At 36.8% G+C, this 21599-nt stretch overlaps 1 protein-coding gene and 1 long non-coding RNA gene across 10 annotated transcripts in view; one reads left to right on the forward strand and one right to left on the reverse strand.

Moving 5' to 3' along the window:
* Nucleotides 1-21599, forward strand: part of CDIN1 (CDAN1 interacting nuclease 1) — a 125393-nt gene that overhangs the window by 48649 nt on the left and 55145 nt on the right. For 7 of the 9 annotated variants that reach the window (XM_061367672.1, XM_061367671.1, XM_061367673.1 and 4 more), the window contains 5 exons: nucleotides 1290-1369; nucleotides 1736-1785; nucleotides 4676-4743; nucleotides 10356-10421; nucleotides 14174-14279. In XM_061367672.1, the coding sequence (XP_061223656.1) occupies nucleotides 1290-1369; nucleotides 1736-1785; nucleotides 4676-4743; nucleotides 10356-10421; nucleotides 14174-14279 (370 nt within the window). The remainder of the gene's footprint in view (nucleotides 1-1289; nucleotides 1370-1735; nucleotides 1786-4675; nucleotides 4744-10355; nucleotides 10422-14173; nucleotides 14280-21599) is intronic. The other 2 variants (XM_061367674.1, XM_061367677.1) reach the window with 2 other exon arrangements.
* LOC133219974 (uncharacterized) overlaps nucleotides 1-21599 on the reverse strand; it is a 63529-nt gene that overhangs the window by 9562 nt on the left and 32368 nt on the right. The window lies entirely within an intron of this gene.

The following is a 21599-nucleotide window of genomic DNA, read 5'->3' on the forward strand; positions in this document are numbered from 1 at the left end:
GACAACATTCAGGAGAATATTAAAATGAGAGTCTCCTTTACTTTCAGCAGTGTTTACACACATTCATCGTTGCTTATATGGCAAAATTGTGGCCTAAATGGCAGATCCCTTCATGTCACAGGTCCCAGGACCCCGTTTCACAGTGATATAGAATCATAGAATAATATCTGAGGCTTTCAGTTCAATAATTGAAGAGAGTGACAAAGCTTTGGCCCCACATTGGGACAAAAGAAAAATTAAGAACAGGAAGAGAGCAGTTTTTCACTTTGTTTACACAAGTGAAGCACACCCAGGTTAAAGGAATTTACCTGAAGTAACACAGGAAATCTTTGGCAAAGCAGGAACTTTGCTAGTCTCAAGCCTAGTCTACATTTATGGATTCAATGATATAAATATACCCACCAGCTGAACTCTGTCAGCAGTTGTTCCCAGGAAGGAGGCAGCTTATGCTTGTGCAGCAGTGTTGTTTTTTTCTCTGAGAAATCATAAAATTAAATGTGTGAATTTTTTTAGAGGGCATTTTTCTAGAACAGTTTTTCCACCTTTATTAGTAATTAACTAGTGTATGCAGCTACCCAGATTAAGCATCTGGAGAGATAATGCCTGTGCTTGCAAGACCTATTCGAAAATAAGCTAAAGGCATCTCTTGATTTATGATTGGTTTTTTTTGTTGCTGTTGTATCAATCTCATTGAATGAAAGACTGATAAATACTCCTAAATTCACTTCTGATTTCTTTTGTGTCTTATACATTTGAAAATAGCATAGAAAGCCTATTACCAGCTTTTAAGTACAGTGAGATAAATGTGTCAACACTGAATAAGTAAATAAATAAATTTGAAAACTGCTAAACTGGAATCATCAAGTGATAAAGTGCTTAAGATTGTTCAGACCAAACATTGTTTTTAGAGGCTGTTTTGAATTTTTACATACCTTCTTCCTTAAGTTCTCATAGGCTATGGTTGTTATTTTGAGTTACATTTTCTTTATACTAAGCACTTTCCTTAGGAGCTGCAAGATGCTTTTGAAGCACAAATTGTCCTGTAAAACTGATTAAGTAGAAAAAGGCCTGCTTTGACCCTGTGCTAATACAATCCTTTGGTGTTTCAAGCCTTTTAATCGTATCAGAATGGGTTTAAGTAGCTACAAAGTTTGTAGTTGCTGGTTTGATATTTTTCAAAATTATCTACATCATTAATGTTTTCTTTTGTAAAAGTGTGTCTCTCTTCCTGCCAAGCGGATAACTGAGCTAACAGGTTTTTTGTATGTTTTTATTCCTTATTTCTTTAGCCTCCAAAACACTTATTAATAGTATGCTACGGGACCCTTCTCAGATACCAGATGGAGTTCTGGCAAATCAAGTCTATCAGGTATTAATCACAGTTGTCTTTTTCTTTTCTTTCTTTTTTTTTTTTTTTTTTTTCCTGTGGCGGTGCTGTTATCTGTCTAGCAGAGTAAAAGATTTTAAACCTCATTTAATTACTGTCATCGTAAACTATCAGTGAGGTCAGGGTGCACCATAAATGGCAATGCAGTATTTGTGAGGGGAGCATTTCACTTTTTAATAGCTTGCTTTTATAGTGAATAAAAGCATGCAGGTTTTGTTTTCTGTGATTAAATCTGAACAGCATCTGATAGCCTTTTTGAAGAAAAGTAATTACTGTTTTTAAGGTTCTTTTTAACTATAATGGTTTTGCATTGCCCATCACTATACTACTTCTCTTATTTGTCTGCAGTGTACTGTGAATGACTGTTGTTATGGACCACTGGTGGACTGCATCAAACAGTATCCTTTCCCATAAAATTTTAGGTGCACAATTGACGAGTTTAGCCTGTGTGGAAGAGATGTGTCTAGCTTTAACCTGACATAAAGTTCTGCTTCACAAAACACGTTTCATACTCCTCTGTTTTACATTCAATCAGCTAGAGGGTCACTGCAAAGCTTCCTCTTATACTGTTTAACAAAAATCAGATGGACCACAGGAAGTTGTTAGTTTGCTGGCTACACATTCGTATGCCTGATTGAACCTCTTTGGTTTTGATTAGTTGAAATTCATGACTTGTTTTCTACTAAGACTGGACAACAGTGCTTGGAGCGGTGTAGTTGGGCTAGATGATCTCTGGAGATACCTTCCAATCTCAACTCTTCTGTTGAGTTTTAATTGGAAGATTTTCAAGTGCAATTCAGGTAGGATTGACCAATTAGTATTTTTAAACTCTGACATTCCACGCAGTTCTTTTACTTTCTCTTCTTCGTAAAGGAAATGAGTCTAGCTGTAGGAAAAAACCCTATGTAGCTTGGACTTTAAGGGTGTTGGGTTTGGTTTTTGGGGAGGGGGTTAGTGTTGAAATGGTTAATTAGAGATCCTCAATATCCAGTGAGAATCCTGAGGAGACCTCTTGGTACTGGGTTTTCCAGACTAAGAGTATAAACTGTTAGGAAAGATCACTGCAACCCTAACTCTGTTTTCATAGAATCATAGAATGCTTTGGGTTGGAAGGGACCTTAAAGTCATCTAGTTCCAGCTCCTCTGCCATGGGCAGGGACATGTTCCACTAGACCAGGTTTTAACAAGGATACAAGACTTCAGTAAAGTCCTGAATGAGTAGCTCTTCTGTTTCAGTCTGCTGTGAAAGGAACAGTTTCAAAATCATGACCTCCTATCACTGAGCCAGCTAGCAAGGCAATTGTCTCCCAAGTCCTAGGGGTTCCTTGCATAAATCTCTGAATGCAGTCTGGGGGAAGATCCTGATTTCACTGTACAGTTGCAGGATAGAACAGCTACAGTGATGTTCAGTTATGCATGAAAAACAACACTTTTTTTAGGTGTGATACATTCGGTAGTCACCCGATAAAAATATGTTCTTTCCATTAGAAATACTTGCCTGGTGTCTACTACAGACTCAGCCCTGCTCCCATTAAGTTTAACAGGTGCAGGATGAAGTTCTAATTATATTTGTATTTTCTGGTTTTAATCATAATTTTATATATTCATTGAGAAATTCTTCAACATTAAATACAGCTCTGTGACAGTGGATTAATCTAATAAATCACAGTTTTTAAAAGATTGTTGATCATTAATTTTCACATCTAGAAATGTAAGATTAATATTTTTATGACAAACATTCTGGCTATAGTCTTCTGAAAGTGTCATGTTTAAAAGTAATAATAACAGAATATGTATAATTATGACCATTTTTTAAGAACAACTTGCCTGAAGTCTATAAAGGTCTTTTCTATCCTCTTCAGATTCTGGTTCAAGTGAAGTTATTGACTCTGCAGTGACATCAGTGGGCATAATGAGGAGTTTTTTAGTTCCGTTTTTGGTACAGAAAAGTTTAATACTAAACTGTGCAAGTGCATTATCTGCAAGTATGTTGCTGAATTAGATGTTAATTTTGAGGTGCATAAAATAGTTTAAAATCAATTTAAAGTTAAGGTTTTAAAAGCATAATGTCTTCTGAAGGATTGCATATTGATTTTAAATATAACTATCTAATTGTATATGCATGGACTAAAGTATGAAGTCAACCTCTTTGTAAATGCCAAGAGGCTATTTTTCAGTAATAGTTCAGATGCTTACGGGAAACTAGGCTGCTAGATTGCATGAGTAGAAAATGGCTTGTGAGGTTATTTACAAGTTTTGCCCCATGGTCATTGCCATACATCAATAACAGGTATTATTATAGACTAAGTCTAAGTGTTTCTGCTTACAATGCATTATAAATTCCATTTGCAGTATTTTTCTTACATTTCTGCTGTTCTTCATTTACCCCTTTTGTTCTGTTAATGCTAGTAGAGTTTAACATAATATAGAGTTTCAGTTAATAAAAACTATATATGTAAATGCAATGATTCCATACAATCGGTATTTTTGCTGTTTAGCATAAAAAGTTGATATAAATTAGGTAATTAACTCTAATTGTAATGTAGTTTAAATTTTCAGAAGTTATTCTAAACAGAGTTAGGAACTTAACTGTTTTAATGTAAGGTCCTTTATCATGATGTTCCATAAGATTCTTCTTAAAAGCTTCCAGAACAGAACTTTGACCTCCAGGAATATACATTAAAAATACTTAACATGGTGACTTATCTACATGTTGCTAAGAATAGCACATTGGATCAACAGGCTGTCAGTGAAGTGAAAAGGACTTCACTATAAAATATTTCATCCTTCCCTAAGTTCATGCTTCTGAAAAATCAATTAAAAGGATATTTTGTTACAGTAAGATGTTTCAAATGGCTGTGGTGCCTATCAATTTCTGAATATAAAGAAAAAAACAGTTTATTTCATTCTTTGCTGAATTAGAGAATTGATACACTTGTCAGTAAAGAGCAAATTAAAAGGTATTTCATTACATGTTTTAAGCTCACTGTCTTTTAAATTTGGGAGTGAAATAAAGCAAAAATTTAAATATTAGCCTTATTTATACTGACTAAATGTGATCTAATTGGTCTTATTTTTGTAAAATGTATGCTGATGAGACAGTAGTCTAATTTTCACAAAGTGCTAAATGCCTCTGAAAGTCCCTGTGAGGTATTTAAAAACTTAGAGTTCAAATCATTGTTCCCTTCTGAAATGCAGATGAAGGCAAATGTATTTTATCATTAATTACTTTACCTGTGATGTTTTTTCTGAAGTTGGTTCTTCCATTTCTTAATCTAAAGCTATCAGCGCTATTGGGCATGAGCATGAAGTCTTGCTGCGAGAAATGCTTTTGGAAAAAAATCTCTCTTTCATAGGTAAGAATTTGTAGTAGGGGCTAGCCAGCAAATCCTTAACTTCAAAGATTTCAGTGACTGTTTACCTAAGAAAAAAATAAGCCTCAACACTCTTTGTATTGGGTAGTAAAGGAAGAGTAAGAAATGATTGATGCTGTACATGTTATCTTTTATTGATTTAGAACTGAGCAGGAACTCAGTTACCTAATACCCTCTATGTACAGCACATGCACAGGCTTGCAATTAATATTTTATAGAATAAGTAGCTGAAAAAAATGCTTTAATATCTGCTGCGGTATTACTTTTGGTGTCATGAGATATTAGCCATAATCTAGGCCTTATGAGACTTAAGAGGAAGCATAAGAAATATTAACTTCAAAATGCTTTATGTATTAAAGAACTGTGAGAGGATTCACTCATATAGCTTTCTGTGCAATTTCTGCTGAATTTTTGCCCCCTGCCTACTAACCAATGCAAGTACTCATTTCACAATCCCTATATTTAAAATCATTTTAAGGATTAATTACAAAGTTATTTTCATTTTTTTTCTTTTAGGCTGCACTAAGTTTCTTGTACATGAGTGCCATTAAAACAAAGATTAATATTTAAAGCATCATTTCTCTTATTGTGAAAATAAACTTAACAGTGACTTCTTAAATCTTGGACTTCTTATATGATGAGACAATAGCAAAGTGAAATGCTGTCTTTTGTTGATGTTGCACTAAATTTGTGTGATCAGGGAATTTTGCTGGTTTTATCAGGAACTATGGTATTTCCTAAATCTAGATTCAGGTTAATATTTTGGAAACTTTAAACAGATTTTAAAAATTAGAATGATTATTAAGGTTTTTAAAATATTTGCCCATATAATTAAGGAACAGAGTTAGTGTGATCTTTTATTTTAGAGAAAAAATGAAAAAAAGACAGAAATAAGTATTGCATACAAACCTGCAGATGACACTGTGAAAATGTGAGTAGTTTTTCCTTCTTGGCTATAAGAGCAGAGGTACAGGTAATAGGCTTAAGCTGTAATTACAGAGATGATGATGAGTTAAAATACTAAACAGTTCTAGGAGCTGTAAGTATAAAACAAACTGCCAGGGAAGGTTATGGAATCACCTTCAATGGAAAATTCAAGGCTAGACTTGACATTCATCCATCAAAGCTGGTAATGAAATCAATCCTGTCACGATACAAGAGAATGGACTAGATGACTCACAAATGAACAACCCAATGATTATCATTTTATTCAGCTTGTGCAAGCTTGTGTACTACACAAATTAGATTTAAATTTTGATGTTTTGTGACCTTGGATAAGCATCAGTTTTGTCTTTAAAAATAAGCTTTAAGAAATTTATGTTGTCAAAGTACCTAGAATGGATTAACTCATTAGAATATAAAAATAAATGACAAAGCTTAATTTATTGTTTAGATATTATGCATAGTGAAATACTGTTTAGTCATAATTTAAGATCTGTTAGATGGGTGTATTTATTATTTCTGTCCTTTGCGTGTGTCTTTTAAGGTTTTAGGTCTTAATAAATAAATAAATAAATAAATAAATCCTTAGTATGTGCTAGATTAACCCTACTGAATCCCTCACAATCAAATCTTTCCTTTTTTAAAAATTACTTCCAAAACTGCTTGAAGATAACTTCAGCAAAACAGAAGAGATGACAGTATTTCCTATAGGTCAACAAATTCAGGCTTTGTTAGGCTCTGAGAAAGACTACATTCCAGTTTTGAAGATGGCCCAGGACTTAGTTTGCTGTAATTGCAATCCATTACTTTTTAACGTGTGTTACAAAAAACGAATTCTGCAGTTTCCATATTCGTTTACTATTCCTCAAGAATAGTAAGGTTTTTGTATCAGGTCTCTTCACCTGAGCAACAGAGAGTCCAAGGACCTGGTGAATATAAATCGCCCCAGTATCATCTTGGAGCATGAAACAGCTGTTCAGTCCCAGGACATAACTTGTCTGTTTCTAGATCAGTTAGATTTCAGAGCCTACAGATCAGATGTAACACTTTCAGATTCACCCAGAAATTGATTTGAAGCCTATATAAACGAAGGGTTTGCTTTTTGTTAATCTACTGTTCATGACAGCCACATCGTTTACCATGTCCTCTCTTCAAGAAAAACACAGCTCTCAAATATTCATAGAATCATAGAATAGTTAGGGTTGGAAAGGACCTTAAGATCATCAAGTTCCAACCCCCCTGCCATGGGCAGGGACACCTCACACTAAACCGTATCACCCAAGGCTTCATCCAACCTGGTCTTGAGCACTGCCAGGGATGGAGCATTCACAATCTCCCTGGGCAACCTATTCCAGTGCCTCACCACCCTTACAGGAAAGAATTCCCTCCTTATATCCAATCTAAACTTCCCCTGTTTAAATTTTAACCCGTTACCCCTTGTCCTATCACTATAGTCCCTAATGAAGAGTCCCTCCCCAGCATCCCTATAGGCCCCCTATTTATCACTTTGCTTAGGATTAAAGTGTTCTCTCAAAACAGGTGAACCGTTTCACTTGCCATACTGAAATGCGAGGAATTTCTAGGTTCTGTGTAGGATCTTTACGGGTTTGTACAAAGCTTCAAAACACTTAAAGAAATGGTAATCTATAATTATGTTGCTAAACGATAGACAGCTCACATCAATAGTAAACATGGTTTTAAAACTTATTTTATCATGCTATTCACAGTACAGAATGTCAGGAGAAACCAAGTGAAAACATTCAGAAACAGACTTAAAGCAAAAAACACATTCTTTTTCAAGCCATGTGTTAGTATCACACAATCTGATTTTGACAAAATGATTTCTATGATTCTATAATTCTATGATTTTAAAAGTAATCAAGTAGCCTTGAAAAAAGAATCTGCAGAAGAATATTGAAATTAATGTGATACAGACTCCAGATCTGAGACTTGCCAAGTTAACTTATCAGGAAATGTTTACCCCTTCCTGGCTGTCAGTGGGTTCTTTTAAGGTACATTTCTCTGAATTTCTGATACTAGCATTTGTTAGATATGAAAGAAAAATACTGAACTTTCTATTGCTATTTCTATCTTCTTAAACAATGAAAACTTCATCTGGAACATCCTGTTGTCTTTTTTGTACTGTTTCAAACAATTAAGAGCAGAATACAGTAAAACAGAGTTGGATAAAAGTGGATTTTTTTTTTTAATCAAGATTAAGAGATCACATACAGTTAATTCATTTTTATGTTATGGCACAAAATTCTCTACTCATAAAATCATAGAATCATAGAATAGTTAGGGTTGGAAAGGACCTTAAGATTATAGTATCACAGTATGCTAGAGATTGGAAGGGACCTCAAAAGATCATCTAGTCCAATCCCCCTGCCGGAGCAGGAACACCTAGATAAGTTTACACAGGAACATATCCAGGCGGGTTTTGAATGTCTCCAGAGAAGGAGACTCCACAACCTCCCTGGGCAGCCTGTTCCAGTGTTCTGTCACCCTCACTGAGAAGAAGTTTCTTCTCAAGTTTAAGTTCCAACCCTCCTGCCATGGGCAGGGACACCTCGCTCTAAACCATATCACCCAAGGCTTTGTCCAACCTGGCCTTGAACACTGCCAGGGATGGAGCATTCACAACCTCCCTGGGCAACCTATTCCAGTGCCTCACCACCCTTACAGGAAAGAATTTCCTCCTTATATCCAATCTAAACTTCCCCTGTTTAAGCTTTAACCCATTACTCCTTGTCTATCACTACAGTCCCTAATGAAGAGTCCCTCCCCAGCATCCCTATGGGCTCCCTTCAGATACTGGAAGGCTGCTATCAGGTCTCCACGCAGCCTTCTCCAGGCTGAACAGTCCCAACTTTCTCAGCCTATCTTCATATGGGAGGTGCTCCAGTCCCCTGATCATTCTCATGGCCCTTCTCTGGACTTGTTCCAACAGTTCCATGTCCTTTTTATATTGAGGATACCAGAACTGCACACAATACTCCAAGTGAGGTCTCACGAGAGCAGAGTAAAGGGGCAGGATCACCTCCTTCGACCTGCTGGTCACGCTGCTTTTGATGCAGCCCAGGATACAGTTGGCCCTCTGGGCTGCATACGTTCTGTTAAATTAGAACTTCGTTAATCTTAACACTCTTTATCCACATTCCTGACAATCTTGACAAATTTGGAAAAACAGCCAACAACCAATTCTGTCTCCAAATCCTAAAAAAGTTTAATAGCTGATCAGGTGATACAGTGAACTGTTGCATTGCAGTGACTTGTATTTACAATGTGGTGTGGTTACAGTGAAGAAATACTCTCAAATTTCCAAAGAAATACTGCACCTATCAAAACTAATAATCAGCTATTGCAGTTTACCCCTAACTGAATGTACAACTTTGCAAAATCACTCCTGTCCCACTTTCAGTTATGACTTTACTATGTTTAAAAACCACTTCAGACTTACATTCTTCAAAGGGAAAGAGGGGAGGGGGAGCTTGCTTGAGGCAGTTTTAGAATATTTGGATTTCTAAGAGTGTATGTTTTTCTTGTCATTAAAATGTTACTTGGACTCAAACTGCTGACCTTTCAGGATATTCACAAAGTATTCAAAAACTGAGTTCTGAACATTGGCCATGAAACTACTGTCCTAACCTGATAAATGGATTGGAAATAAGCTACCCAACAGTGAGAATGGACCATTAATTTTAATCAAAGGTGATGTAGAAAGGGGAATGGGATGCATGACAATGTCAACAGCCCAGTAGGTGTTAAGGGGCTACACAGCCTTACTTGTTACTAGGTAGTGCCATTAGTTGAGCTTGGGTGAAGACAGAAAGCCATGCCTGGAATTGAATGACCAGGTCACTCCAAATTCTAATGGAGAAATGATGTTTCAGAAATACCAGTGTAATGGTATCAGAAATCAAGGACAATAGTTTAGAAAATATTAAGGGCAATATTAAGGGCTTGCTTGGGCTTCCTTTTTTCTCTTTTTTAAGGAAGCATCTTTTGTCTTCTGCAGTTTCATCTTGCTCAGTCATTATTGTTTCTTGGAATATTCAGCTCTAATATTTGTAAGCAATAGAGTTGTATAGTTTATGTTAGCAGAATTTCTAGGTCTTTGTATGTTCCGAAATTGAATAAATTCTGTAGATTGCAGGGTGCAAGAGAAACTAAAATCGTGGATTCTCTCCTTCATAAATTTCTGGAAGAAAAGGATTTTCCTGTTCTTTTTTTAACAACTTTATGCTAACACTGAAATAAAACCAAGAAGGCAGCTACAGTCTATCTACATTTGTGGTGTTGATAGGATTAGTCTTAATGCTTCCTAATGTGGGGAAACTCTTCTTTCAATCAGCAAATATATTTCTTTATTTTGAATATTTGGGGTTTATAAAATACTATATGACAGCTTGAATTAATGATGTTTATAATGAAGGCATAAAAATGCAAGGATGACAAAGAAGCATTCTTGTATCCATGCTTCAGGTTTTCTACAAAGGTTCATTTAATCTGACACAGCATTGCATGCATAAGAAAGATATGTATGACTGCATTAGTAATTCTTGCACTCTTATTTAAAATAAAAATAATTATGCTGCTGTCTACTTAATAGAAGAGTTTTATTAACAATAGTTCTTATTCTGTATGTATAGCTGAAGATCAGCTTCGTGCAAAGGGTTATGACAAAACACCAGACTTCATTTTAGAAGTGCCAGTAGGTAAGTCTTTTAAAGAATTGTCATTGTTTTGAGTAGAAAAGTGCATGCTAAAATACTACAGCTACACATTTGTCCTGGGTTCAGCAGTAGCAGTCATTTTTCTCCTTCTTAGTAGCTGGTGCAGCGTTGTGTTTTGACTTTCGGCCTGGGAGCAGAGCTGGTAACACCGATGTTTTAGTCTGACCAAGGACTTTGTGAGTCTCATGCTCTGCCAGGGAGGAGGGGAAGCTGGGAGGAAGCAGAGACAGGACACCTGACCCAAACTGACCAAAGAAGTATTCCATACCACAGCACGTCATGCCCTGGATGTAACTGGGAGTTACCCAAAAGGGCTAGGGGACTGCAGGGTTGGAGGACGTGTCGGTCCGCGCTTGGTGAGGCTGGGGGGGGGGTGCGAGTTATTGGTCGGCAGGTGGTGAACTGTTGTATTCTCTTCTCTTGTTATTTCCTTTATCATTATTATTACTGGTGGTAGCAGTAGTGGTTTGTGTTATTCCTTAGTTACTAAACTATTCTTATCTCAGCCCGTGGGAGTTGCATTCCTTTCATTCTCCTTTCCAGACCTCCAGCAGCAGGGGAAGGGAAGGAAGAGGGAGGAAAAGGGGGAGAGTGAGTGAACAAGCTGTCTGGCTGTGTTTAAACCACAACAACATTACAGCTATACAGCTGTATATTAAAGGATACTCCAAATTAGGGGTGGGGTTTTTTTCAGTAGTTACCTAATAATTTTAAGAACTAGTTTGGGTCAGAGAGGTTTGCTCGTAAGTAGTATTACTCAGTGCTTCCTCTTTGGCTGCTGCATGTTTTTGTCTCATTATCACAAAAAGAAAACCAAGGAACAGTAAGAACCCCCAGATGCCTCCTCCCTCTAAACTGCTCTGCTCACGGTCTTTCTGAACTGAACTCTATAACTGTTTTAGGCTTCTAGACCAAATCAATTCAAAGCAGTGTAGAGTATTACCATTACACCTATAGGTCATTGCGTAAAGATTTCTTGTAGTGCCATTATTCTCTTGCCATCACTTTGCATCTAAATACAACTGTGCAGTTCTCTTTTTTTTCTTTTTTTTTTTTTTTTTTAATCCTGTGTAGCAAGAAGGAATAAAAGTAGGTATAAAGGTTGTGTCAAAGCTCATCTACATTTTCTGGTCTTGAGGCCATGTAAGAAGGAAATCAGCTGATGTAGTGGCTGGGCCATGGTAGAAGAAACATCAATGTTGTCTTAAGTGTAAAGGATTATTAATCACCTTTTGTAAATTGACTTTCATGCCAAAAGATGACGACTTTGCCTCCATAGAACACGGCTGTCAATGCAGGTGTCTGACAGACAAAACAAGAAGGCTGAAAGCAGCCTGTGAAAGTCATATATGTCACTAGCTTTTTGTTCTTCATAATGACAACAGTTGGAATTCTTACTAACTGATTTGTACTCTGGTATAAGGAACTGACTTGTGTGCTATAAAATGTCTCACTACGCGGAAGTGCTTGAGATACCGTCTTTCAGCACGATAGTCTGTTATTTAATAGATGAACAACTATGTATATGAGAGTCTTCTGAAAAGTTCAATGATGTTTGTATTCATAATCATGTTTCCAGAAAATAAAAATGGTAGTGATGTTAAGAAGAGGTTATATGTACAAAACAAAAAATACCTTTGTAGCTAAAGCACTCTATATTTGAACAGTCAGTTTTGGCATCCTTATGATCTGCAATTCACAGACAGTTGTCAAGCCACACCTGGAGAGTTTTCAGTTATCTTCTACTACTTCACTTCTATAATTCTTATTTGTGGAGGATCTCAGAAAGCTACCAAGGACATGAGGGAACAGTTGTTGTTTATCCAGTCTAAAGTTAGCAGGGAAGATTGTGAAATTACAGTATCACAAAATGGCTGAGGCTGGAGGCCATCTCTGGTAGTCATCTGCTTAAGCATGTCCACACGACTTTTGAATATCTCCAAGGATTGAGATTCCACAACTTCTCTGGGAAGCCTGTGCCAGTGCTCAGTTACCCTAACGGTGAAAAAGTGGCTCCTGATGTTCAGAGAGACCCTCCCATGTTTCAGTTTGTGCCTGTTGCCTCTGGTCCTGCCACTGGGCACCACTGAAAAGAGCCTTGTTTCCTCTTCTTAACACTTGCCCTTCAGATATTTATATACATTAGTAAATTTCCCCAGTAATGTGGACTACAATATACACAATACATACTTGATATCAAGATACTCACTTTTATATTGGAAACATGTAAGATTATATCCTATCCAGGAGCCTGATTAAATGGAACTAGGAAAGCAACTAGGTGTAGCTAATTTTTTTAGTGCTTGAGAAGGGAAACTGGGAAACACCCAGAAGAAGTCTTAGGTTTGTAGTATTACCCTATTAGAAGGTTAAAACTAGCCATTAATTTGTTTTGAGTGGATTTGTCTCTAAAAATCAAAACAGTGCTAGTGCATTACTTTTCTCACATTATTTTAGTCACTTGAGATTGACAAGAAATAATCTTCTACCTGTTGTCCAGTCTGAACTAATGTATGGCCGTTCTTGCATTCTCTTCTTCATGACTCACTATGTGCCTAGGAAAGGCAAATGTTTCTCAGAAATTGCTTCTCAATGGACTACACAGTTTATGCCTCAGCTGTTACATCTCCCAGGGTCTAAAGGTACTAGGGAAGTATTGAGAGCAGGGGAAGGGTGTAGCAGTATAGGCCTACACAAGTTAACTTGGTTACTGATAGCATGGTAGTGGTGGCATATGGAGCTTAGTGTGGTGGCTTCATGTGGTATTTACCCATATTTCCCAAGTAATTTTACAGTCTGCTGTAAACTCTGTGTTGCCACAGCTTCTTCTAATCTTTCTGTATTGCGTTTCTGAGATGGCATGCTCTGAGATGCCAGCTGAATACTGATCCCAGGTCAAACTTAGGCTAAGACATGATGACAGTGGATATTATAGGCAATGCAAAATGAAGGAAACATTTTTAAAGACGTCAGTAATCATACCCAACATTACATTTGAGACAGAATTCTTATTTATTTTTTTTAGAGTGAGTTTCATGATTTCTCCTGCAAAATTAGGTTGTCAACTTCAGAAATGACTTTATAAAAAAAAAAAAAAAAAAAAAAGACTTATTAGCATGAGAAATTCAGTTCTACAAGCAGTGAGGAAAGATGTGAACCAGAGCAAATCCCACAGACTGAAACAGAAATTCAGAATCACATTTTTTCACATAACCCTTCTTATTCCTAGCTTCTTTCTGGTAAAGCATTACTGGTTTTGCAAAGGCAAGGAAGGAGATATGTATGTATGATAAATATCCTTGCCGTTCTCACACCTTCCACTCCTCATTGATGAGAATTTGCTGGTTTTAACAGCTTAGCTAACTGTTCTTGTTATTCGCCAGAAGTTTTCAATTCCTTACCTGACAATTCCTTTCCAGCAAAGTAAAGATAAAAGTACAGCACAATTGCACATTGGTCTAGTCTCTTTCCCTTTATATTCGGTTTGTGCTAGAATAAATGCAAGTATCTGAAATGGGGTGTAATTAAACTTCTATAATTATCTGTTGAAATAGATAATTTTTTTAAAAATGTCCTGTGCATATTTGAAATATATTTTTTATAAATACATAACTCTGTTGCAATAATAAATTATGTGGTAGATTGAGGGGGTAAATAAGATATTCCCAAACACATTCTTCCATGCTGCTGAGTGTGGTTTTAAGAGTTCTGTTTATTTTCTGCTGTCACCCTAGCTGTTGAAGGACACATAATTCACTGGATTGAAAGCAAAGCCTCATTTGGTGATGAAAGTAGCCACCAAGCCTACTTGCAGGACCAGTTTTGGAGCTACTGGAACAGGTACCTTTCTGCTATTTTTCCTTATAAACAGGACTGTGTTTTTAAAAGAAGTTATAGGAAAAAACATTAATGACTATTAAGCTATGTTGATAAAATACATGTTACCAATCTGGCATTTTGAATGTCATTAATTAGTATGCCAAACTGGAATGCTGAAATATTTGTGAAAAATTCACATCATAATTGTTTACATGCAGCAGATACATATGGTAACTTTATAGCAATGCTACTTTGGTACAGAATAAGTTACTTTGGTAAAGTCAAATTTCAATTTTTTTAGTACTTGCCTTTGAAGGTAGATTTTGCTGTTTGCTGTAATGTTTTGAAATACCTGCAAGTTGCCAAATGTGTTATAAACTCTTCACAGTCTAACCAACTGGGCTTTGTGTGTAAAGAAATTTATTGCTCATTGGCATTTTATCTGGGATAATACTGTTTCACTGTTGGTTTTGTTTGTTGTTTTTTTTCAATAAAGTATTTTTTTCATATGTTACCTATACTTTAACTAGTAGTAACAACTGTCTTCAAACCAAAAAATGTAGTAAGTATCTCAGGTACATAAGGAGGGAGATAAGTTAAGCTGGACCGAATTTTTGAACATGTTGATGGTATTGGTATAAAGATCTTTTCTTTTAAAAATGGTTAAAATTGTTCTGATTTATTCTTTTAAAGATAGTCATTGTATATATTTATGCAGTTTATGAAAGATTATGGCAGTCAGATGAAGTTCCTAACGACTAGAAAAAGGGAAATATAACCCCCATTTTCAAGAAGGGGAAAATGGATGAGCCAGGGAACTACAGACCAGTCAGTCTCACCTCTGTGCCTGGCAAAATCTTCGAGCAGATTCCCCTGGAAGGCATGCTAAGGTACATGAAAAACAACAAGGTGCTTGGTAACATCCAGCATGGCTTCACTAAGGGGAAATCCTGCCTGACCGATTTTGTGGCTACAGAACTGATGGACAAGGGTAGAGCAGTTGACATCATCTAGCTGGACTTGTGCAAAACAGTTGACACTGTCTTGCATGACATCCTTATCTCTAAATTGGAGAGACATCAATTTGATGAATGGCCCACTCGGTGGATAAAGAACTGGCTGGATGGCTGCACACAAAGGGTTGTGGTCAATGGCTGAATGTCCAGCTGGAGACCAGTAACAAGTGGTGTCCCTCAGGGGTCGGTGTTGGGACCGGTCTTGTTCAACATCTTTGTCATTGACATGGGCAGTGGGAATGAGTACGCCCTCAGCAAGTTTGCCGATGACACCAAGCTGTGTGGTTCAGTTGATATGCTGGAGGGAAGGAATGCCATCCAGAGGGACCTTGACATGCTTGTGAGGTGGGCTGATGCCGATCACTCTTATGAAGTTTAACCATGCCAATTGCAAGGTCCTACACCTAGGTCGGAGCAATCCCAGGCACAGCTCCAGATTGGACAAAGAAGGGATTGAGAGCAGCCCTGTGGAGAAGGACTTGGGGGTGCTGGTTGATGAGAAACGTAACATGAGCTGCCTTCAGTGTGCGCTCGCAGCCCAGAAAGCCAACCGTATCCTGGGCTGCATCAAAAGGAGCATGACCAGCCGGTCAAAAGAGGTGATCCTGCCCTTCTACTCTGCTCTCCTGAGACCTCACCTGGAGTATTGTTGTGCAGTTCTGGTGTCCTCAGCATAAGAAGGACATGGAACTGTAGGAACAAGTCCAAAGGAGGGCCACAAGGATGATGGGGGGGATGGAGCACCTCTCATATGAAGACAGGCTGAGAAAGTTGGGGCTGTTCAGCCTGGAGAAGAGAAGGCTGTGTGGAGACCTCATAGCAGCCTTCCAGTATCTGAAGGGAGCCTATAAGGATGCTGGGGATGGACTCTTCATTAGGGACTGTAGTGATAGGACAAGGGGTAATGGGTTAAAGCTTAAACAGGGGAAGTTTAGATTGGATATAAGGAGGAAGTTCTTTCCTATAAGGGTGGTGAGGCACTGGAATGGGTTGCCCAAGGAAGCTGTGAACACTACATCCCTGGTGGTGTTCAAGGCCAGGTTGAACAAAGCCTTGGGAGATATGGTCTAGTGTGAGGTGTCCCTGGCCATAACAGGGGGCTTGGAACTAGATAATCTTAAGGTCCTTTCCAACCCTAACTATTCTATGATTCTATATATCTTTCCATAGTACTAGAACCTCCTCACAATCTTAAACATGACATTTCATCTTCAATACCATTTTTTTATGTGGTGGAACCCTAACCTAGGTAGTAGGTGAGGTAAATGACAGTTTTAAGAAAGGATTTTTAAAATAAATAAATTTAGAAGTCTGCTCAGGAGGCAGAAGAGATCATCAGGGAAATCTGAGGGATATTGGAGAAGACTGGAGAAACACGCAAATATGCAACAAATGGTGTGTACGAACATTAGAGGCTAGTCTCGTGACCATTACTGTTTCAGCTGAATATGAGAAATTCCAAGATGCAAATATCCAGCCTTGGGTTGGGGAATAGCTTAAAAACGGATTCATCCAGGAGGTAGCAGAGAAAGTAAAAACAAATACTGAGAATAACATCATCAGATTTTGAAATTATTCTCTGCAGCAGCATCCTTGATTGGCATCCGAAGGGTCTGTTCTTATTTGGCAGTCCCAGAAAGCAGTGACGTGCAAAACTTGAATGGAGGTAGTGGGAATCTCAGGAAGACTATCAGTTGATATATGAAGATACTGTACTACAGAAAAGTTTTAGAAAAGAATTTGTGAAACATGTAACCAGAATACAAGACCTAGAAAGTAATTTCAGTGTATGCAATATCTAGGCAAATAGTGAGAATGGCAGGAAAGATGCTGATGCAGAGTGCTAAACTTGCACATCAGTCTAAATAAGAGGAGATGGAGCAGCTCAGGGCTGCAAGGTGACCATAATGTGTGCGTGTAGAATATTTTCTGAGAAGATGGTGTCAGATAAAAGCAACTCCAAGTGAATTTTAAGTAGGTAACATAAAGATGCTTACTAATTTGAGATGGGGTGAAAGTTGAGTAGACAATCAGTCTGAAGTCACTATTCCATATGTTGTTTGCAGTAAAATTGCCATTGAAAAGTTGTAGTTTCTTTTGTGCTGAACAAGAGGACTATCCATGTTTTGACTTGAGCTATAAAATGTGTAAAACATTTGAGAATAGTGTATGCCATTTTAATCTGACATTTCTGAAAGAAAATTCTTGTATGTTTCTATCAGGAAACCAAGGCATAGCGAACTTTGTCTTAATTCTATCATGTATTAATATCGCAACTTTCAAAATGGAATAACATCTTTCACTGAGCTGTTAGTACCTTTAATATTGTAAGAGCTAGACTGAAGCGACGTGGATCAATAAGGCTGTTTTGGAAGTAGTTTTGAGATTTTTGCCAGATCTTTTGTTATAACTGCTCATATTGAAAACAACTACAGAAATTGATGATTCTTAAACATTCATATAAAGGAAACTAAAAATCTCCATAGTGAGATTTGTTACTTCAGAAACCCAGAATTTAGTGATAGGTTAACTGTGGAAATCAAGAATATTTTTGTGGGGGTTTTTAAAGTAGAAATCCTTGGTGAAACTAACAGTATTACAGCATCTTCTGAAATGAATGCTGAGTTACTGTAGTTTCTGATGGAATGACAGTTGCGTTAGCAAACATATGTTGAAAGATTAGGTTGCATGTAGCTTAGACAGTAACTTTCACTGCTCTCTGGAACTATTGGTATGAAAAGACACAGGTGTAGCTGCACAAATTGTGAACCAATTTTGTGTGATTTAATCAACCTATGAGAGGATCTCTCAAGTGAGAATTGGTTTCCCTGTCAATTCGCTGCAACTGCCTGTCTCCATACCTCTTGAAGGAAGAATCATCTGGAGAAGCAGCATCAATTCACAATAGAGATATCATGACACTCAGCTGGTAGTTTAGGGTTTTGTAAACCTGATCTGTTGGTTGAAATTAAAGCCAAAATGAAATTGGAGAAAAAACCTGTAACTTTGCCTGTTAGATGTGGATAGAAAACATCTCTAGATACTTTGAGAGTATGTTTAGTCCTTTTCCATTCAGCTATTTTATTGTTTCTCTGAAAATTAGGAGTGAAACTGAAAAAGTTTCTAGTTTTTTCCCCACATCTGTCACAGATGAAAGATGAATTCTGCACACAATCTGACTGAAAGCTTTGAATATAGTTGTGGTTTGTTTGCTGTTATGTGTATATTTCATTAAATCCTGTACTCTGTGCTAACTAAATCTGTGAGTGTCTTAAATTGTTCTGTACTGACAGGAAAGAAATGGCACTTTCTCATTTAACAGTACAGCTCCCTAGATGCAGTCAACCATGTCTGTTCACCTCAGTGCAAAAGAACACCTTTTTATTACTCTGAGTTCTGCAGGGACAGCTTAGCAAGGTTTTTTATGGTTCATACATCAATGGTATTGTTAAGCAATTTTCAGTTGCAGTGCTGCACTGCAACCTCATCTTCAAATTAAGCTTCGCATTAGAAACATGCAAAGTGTACCTTGTCAGTGGGTTTGCACAGCTGTAATTTAAGATGCCATTTAGGTATTGAGATTTTTCAATAATAAAGAAAAAGGAAAAGGCAGGCTTCATCTTTTTGCGACGGATTTTGCACAGTGATATTTTAGAAAAAAAAGCTATTTTATATACTGACAAAGTATAAAATGTTTCATGTACCTACAGAATCCCTTCCCTCAGTATACTTTTCCTTTAGAGCGGTGGCATCCACTGAGTAGCCTACAGCTTTCACTGGCACTGGGTAAACGACAACTGCATGTACAAAATATAATTGCTTTGTGCACGTCATATATACCACACTTTTCTTTGTTCACTGGCCTACACTGATGTATTTCTTGTAAACCACGAGGATAAAAACTGTTGAATAGTCTGTGTGACCAAAGGTAATTTGGAGAGCAAGAACAGGAAGTAACACAGATTGTACTTTAAAACAGAATCTGAGAACTTGCTGTATATTATTTTAGGGTTTAAACGAATGCTGCTGTTTATTGGTTTGGGGTTGGTTTGTTGGGTTTTTTTTTTCCATAGCGTCTAATTTTACAATTCCTTCTAACTCTAAATTAAAAATTGGGGTTCTAGCTGTAAAAGTGTGTTAGAGCTGATAGGCATGACTGTTGTTTTGTGAAAGGCATATAGAGATCAGCAACACATGGTTCACGTAGTAAATGGTGCACTGTCAGTGACTTGCTGTAAGATATAAACTCAAATACAGCAATTTATATTTTCTATCTTCTGCAAGCCTGGCTAAGGCATATGTAGATTCTGGAATGTAATTTCTAGAGTCCCAGGAGAAAGCTTGGCGCTGTTATTAGCTAAAGAATCTTTACTATATGTGAGGAAGACCGTAGGAAAATGTCATATTTGACACTTATATTAAACTAAAGGCAATTTCACATAGTGAAAGAAAAGCATTTCATCATCTCTTTGAATAAGAATGGTAAGTCAACCTTGTACTAAATTCCTTCCCCCGTTTGCTTGTATTCTAAATATTGTTAGTCCTATACTTCTGCTTTTTTGAAGGAATAAGTGAAAGCAAGTTTCCTATAAGTAATTTTAAAATAATAACCACACTTTTTGGAATCCTAAATACATTATGCCTGATCTTGAGACTTCAGTGTACAACAGTAATAGTAAAATTATCATAAAATCCTGTAGATTAAAAAATGTGTTTATTTCAGATAAAGGCAAACAGAAACAGTGCAAAAGACTATTTCTGTCACAAACTGCCATTGTATACTTAGGGTTTTTGAGCAAAGCATTCTGTTCAGATTCATTTGCTGGTGACTATAAAGATGCTGAGCAAAGGCTGAATCAGAACATCAGAATGATTATTTTTTTTCTGTTCAGATATTTAAAATGGTTTGACATGTTACTGTGATGGCTGTTTAATAATTGTTGTCTGATTGTAGGTAGTAGGGGAAGAGGGAGTTATGCTGTGAGTTTATAGATGTCTGTTCTATAACAAGATCAGTATTCTCCAATTGCAAATGGTTTAAAGAGTTGTACTGGTGAGTTGAAAGTCAGTGGTATAACGACTTGACTTGGAGGAAACCTTGGGAGTTGCATTTGTCAAGTGGTTTGGAAAACTGTTCATGCATACCCGGTATCCAAAGCTTCATTGGCAGTAGATAAAGAACTGAAAGGTCATTGTTCTTCTTGCAGTATGATGGTTTGTTGACATATTTTGACATGCTGATGCAATGCTGAAAGGTTTTGACCTTACTGTAACACTGAGGGACTTAGAGTTTGTTTAGCTATCTAATGCCTGCAGATTCTCACACATGCTAGGTTTTGCTCTACTCCATTTTCCTCTTCCTCCTGGCCCCACTTGAATTAGTAAATTAATCTTAAACAAAAATAGATGTAAGTAGAAGAGAGAGTTTATGTTTATTTTTGCCACTTAGGACTATAGACAGATAAGTTTCTTCAAAAATAATTCACTTTTTAAAAATTTGCCATGGCAACTTGCTGACCTTAGTAGTAATGAGTAAGATACATTTGTTTATAGGCAAGAGAATCAAAAGCAGTGAATAGTGCTGATTTCTGCTAGCTTACTGATTTGGTAGTTTACTGTGTGAAGATGATAAAATTCTGTGTTCTTCTGCAAGTTAAAACAGATACATGTGCACACTCTTAACACATTCATACACACACACACACACATATATGGGCATACCTCTGCTTTTCACAAATGTTCTAGATACATTTAGCTTTTCAACAGCATTTGACATGAATTATTGTTATCTTTATTTAGATACATGAACACTATAAAAATGAACATGTAGTTTATTAAACTTTTTTTTTTTAATTTAGCTCAATAGTAATGATTTTAGATTTTACCCATCATCCCCTTTTTAACAACATGAGTGAATAACAGAGCATGAAGAGTTTGTCCATTGAGACCACACTTATACCTTGCAATGTTAATTATTTGGCTGAGCACCACAGGTTGTATTATTTTGTATCAAAACTAATTTTTGTCAAAGCAAAATAAAAAAAGACCATGCTGTATTCATATTGGCATTTACATTTGAATGATTGATACTAATTAAGTATATATTTTCATGCTTTGTTCTCCTTAGATACTGTATTTAATATGGACATGAAATTGTGATTTTCATTATAATTTAATTCTATTACTTAAGCCTCTTTCACTACTAGATTGTGGCATTCTCAACTTTAGAAGTAGTAAATGAAGCGCTACATAGCATTTAATTATTTTTTGTTATATTTTTCTGTACTGTCTTAAATATTACCATGTCACAAGAGACTCGTGTAGT

Source organism: Neopsephotus bourkii, unplaced genomic scaffold, assembly GCF_033783945.1.
Source record: "Neopsephotus bourkii isolate Nb327-2 ecotype Australia unplaced genomic scaffold, CSIRO-AGI_Nbou_v1 NB_1388, whole genome shotgun sequence".
Lineage (NCBI taxonomy): Eukaryota > Metazoa > Chordata > Aves > Psittaciformes > Psittacidae > Neopsephotus > Neopsephotus bourkii.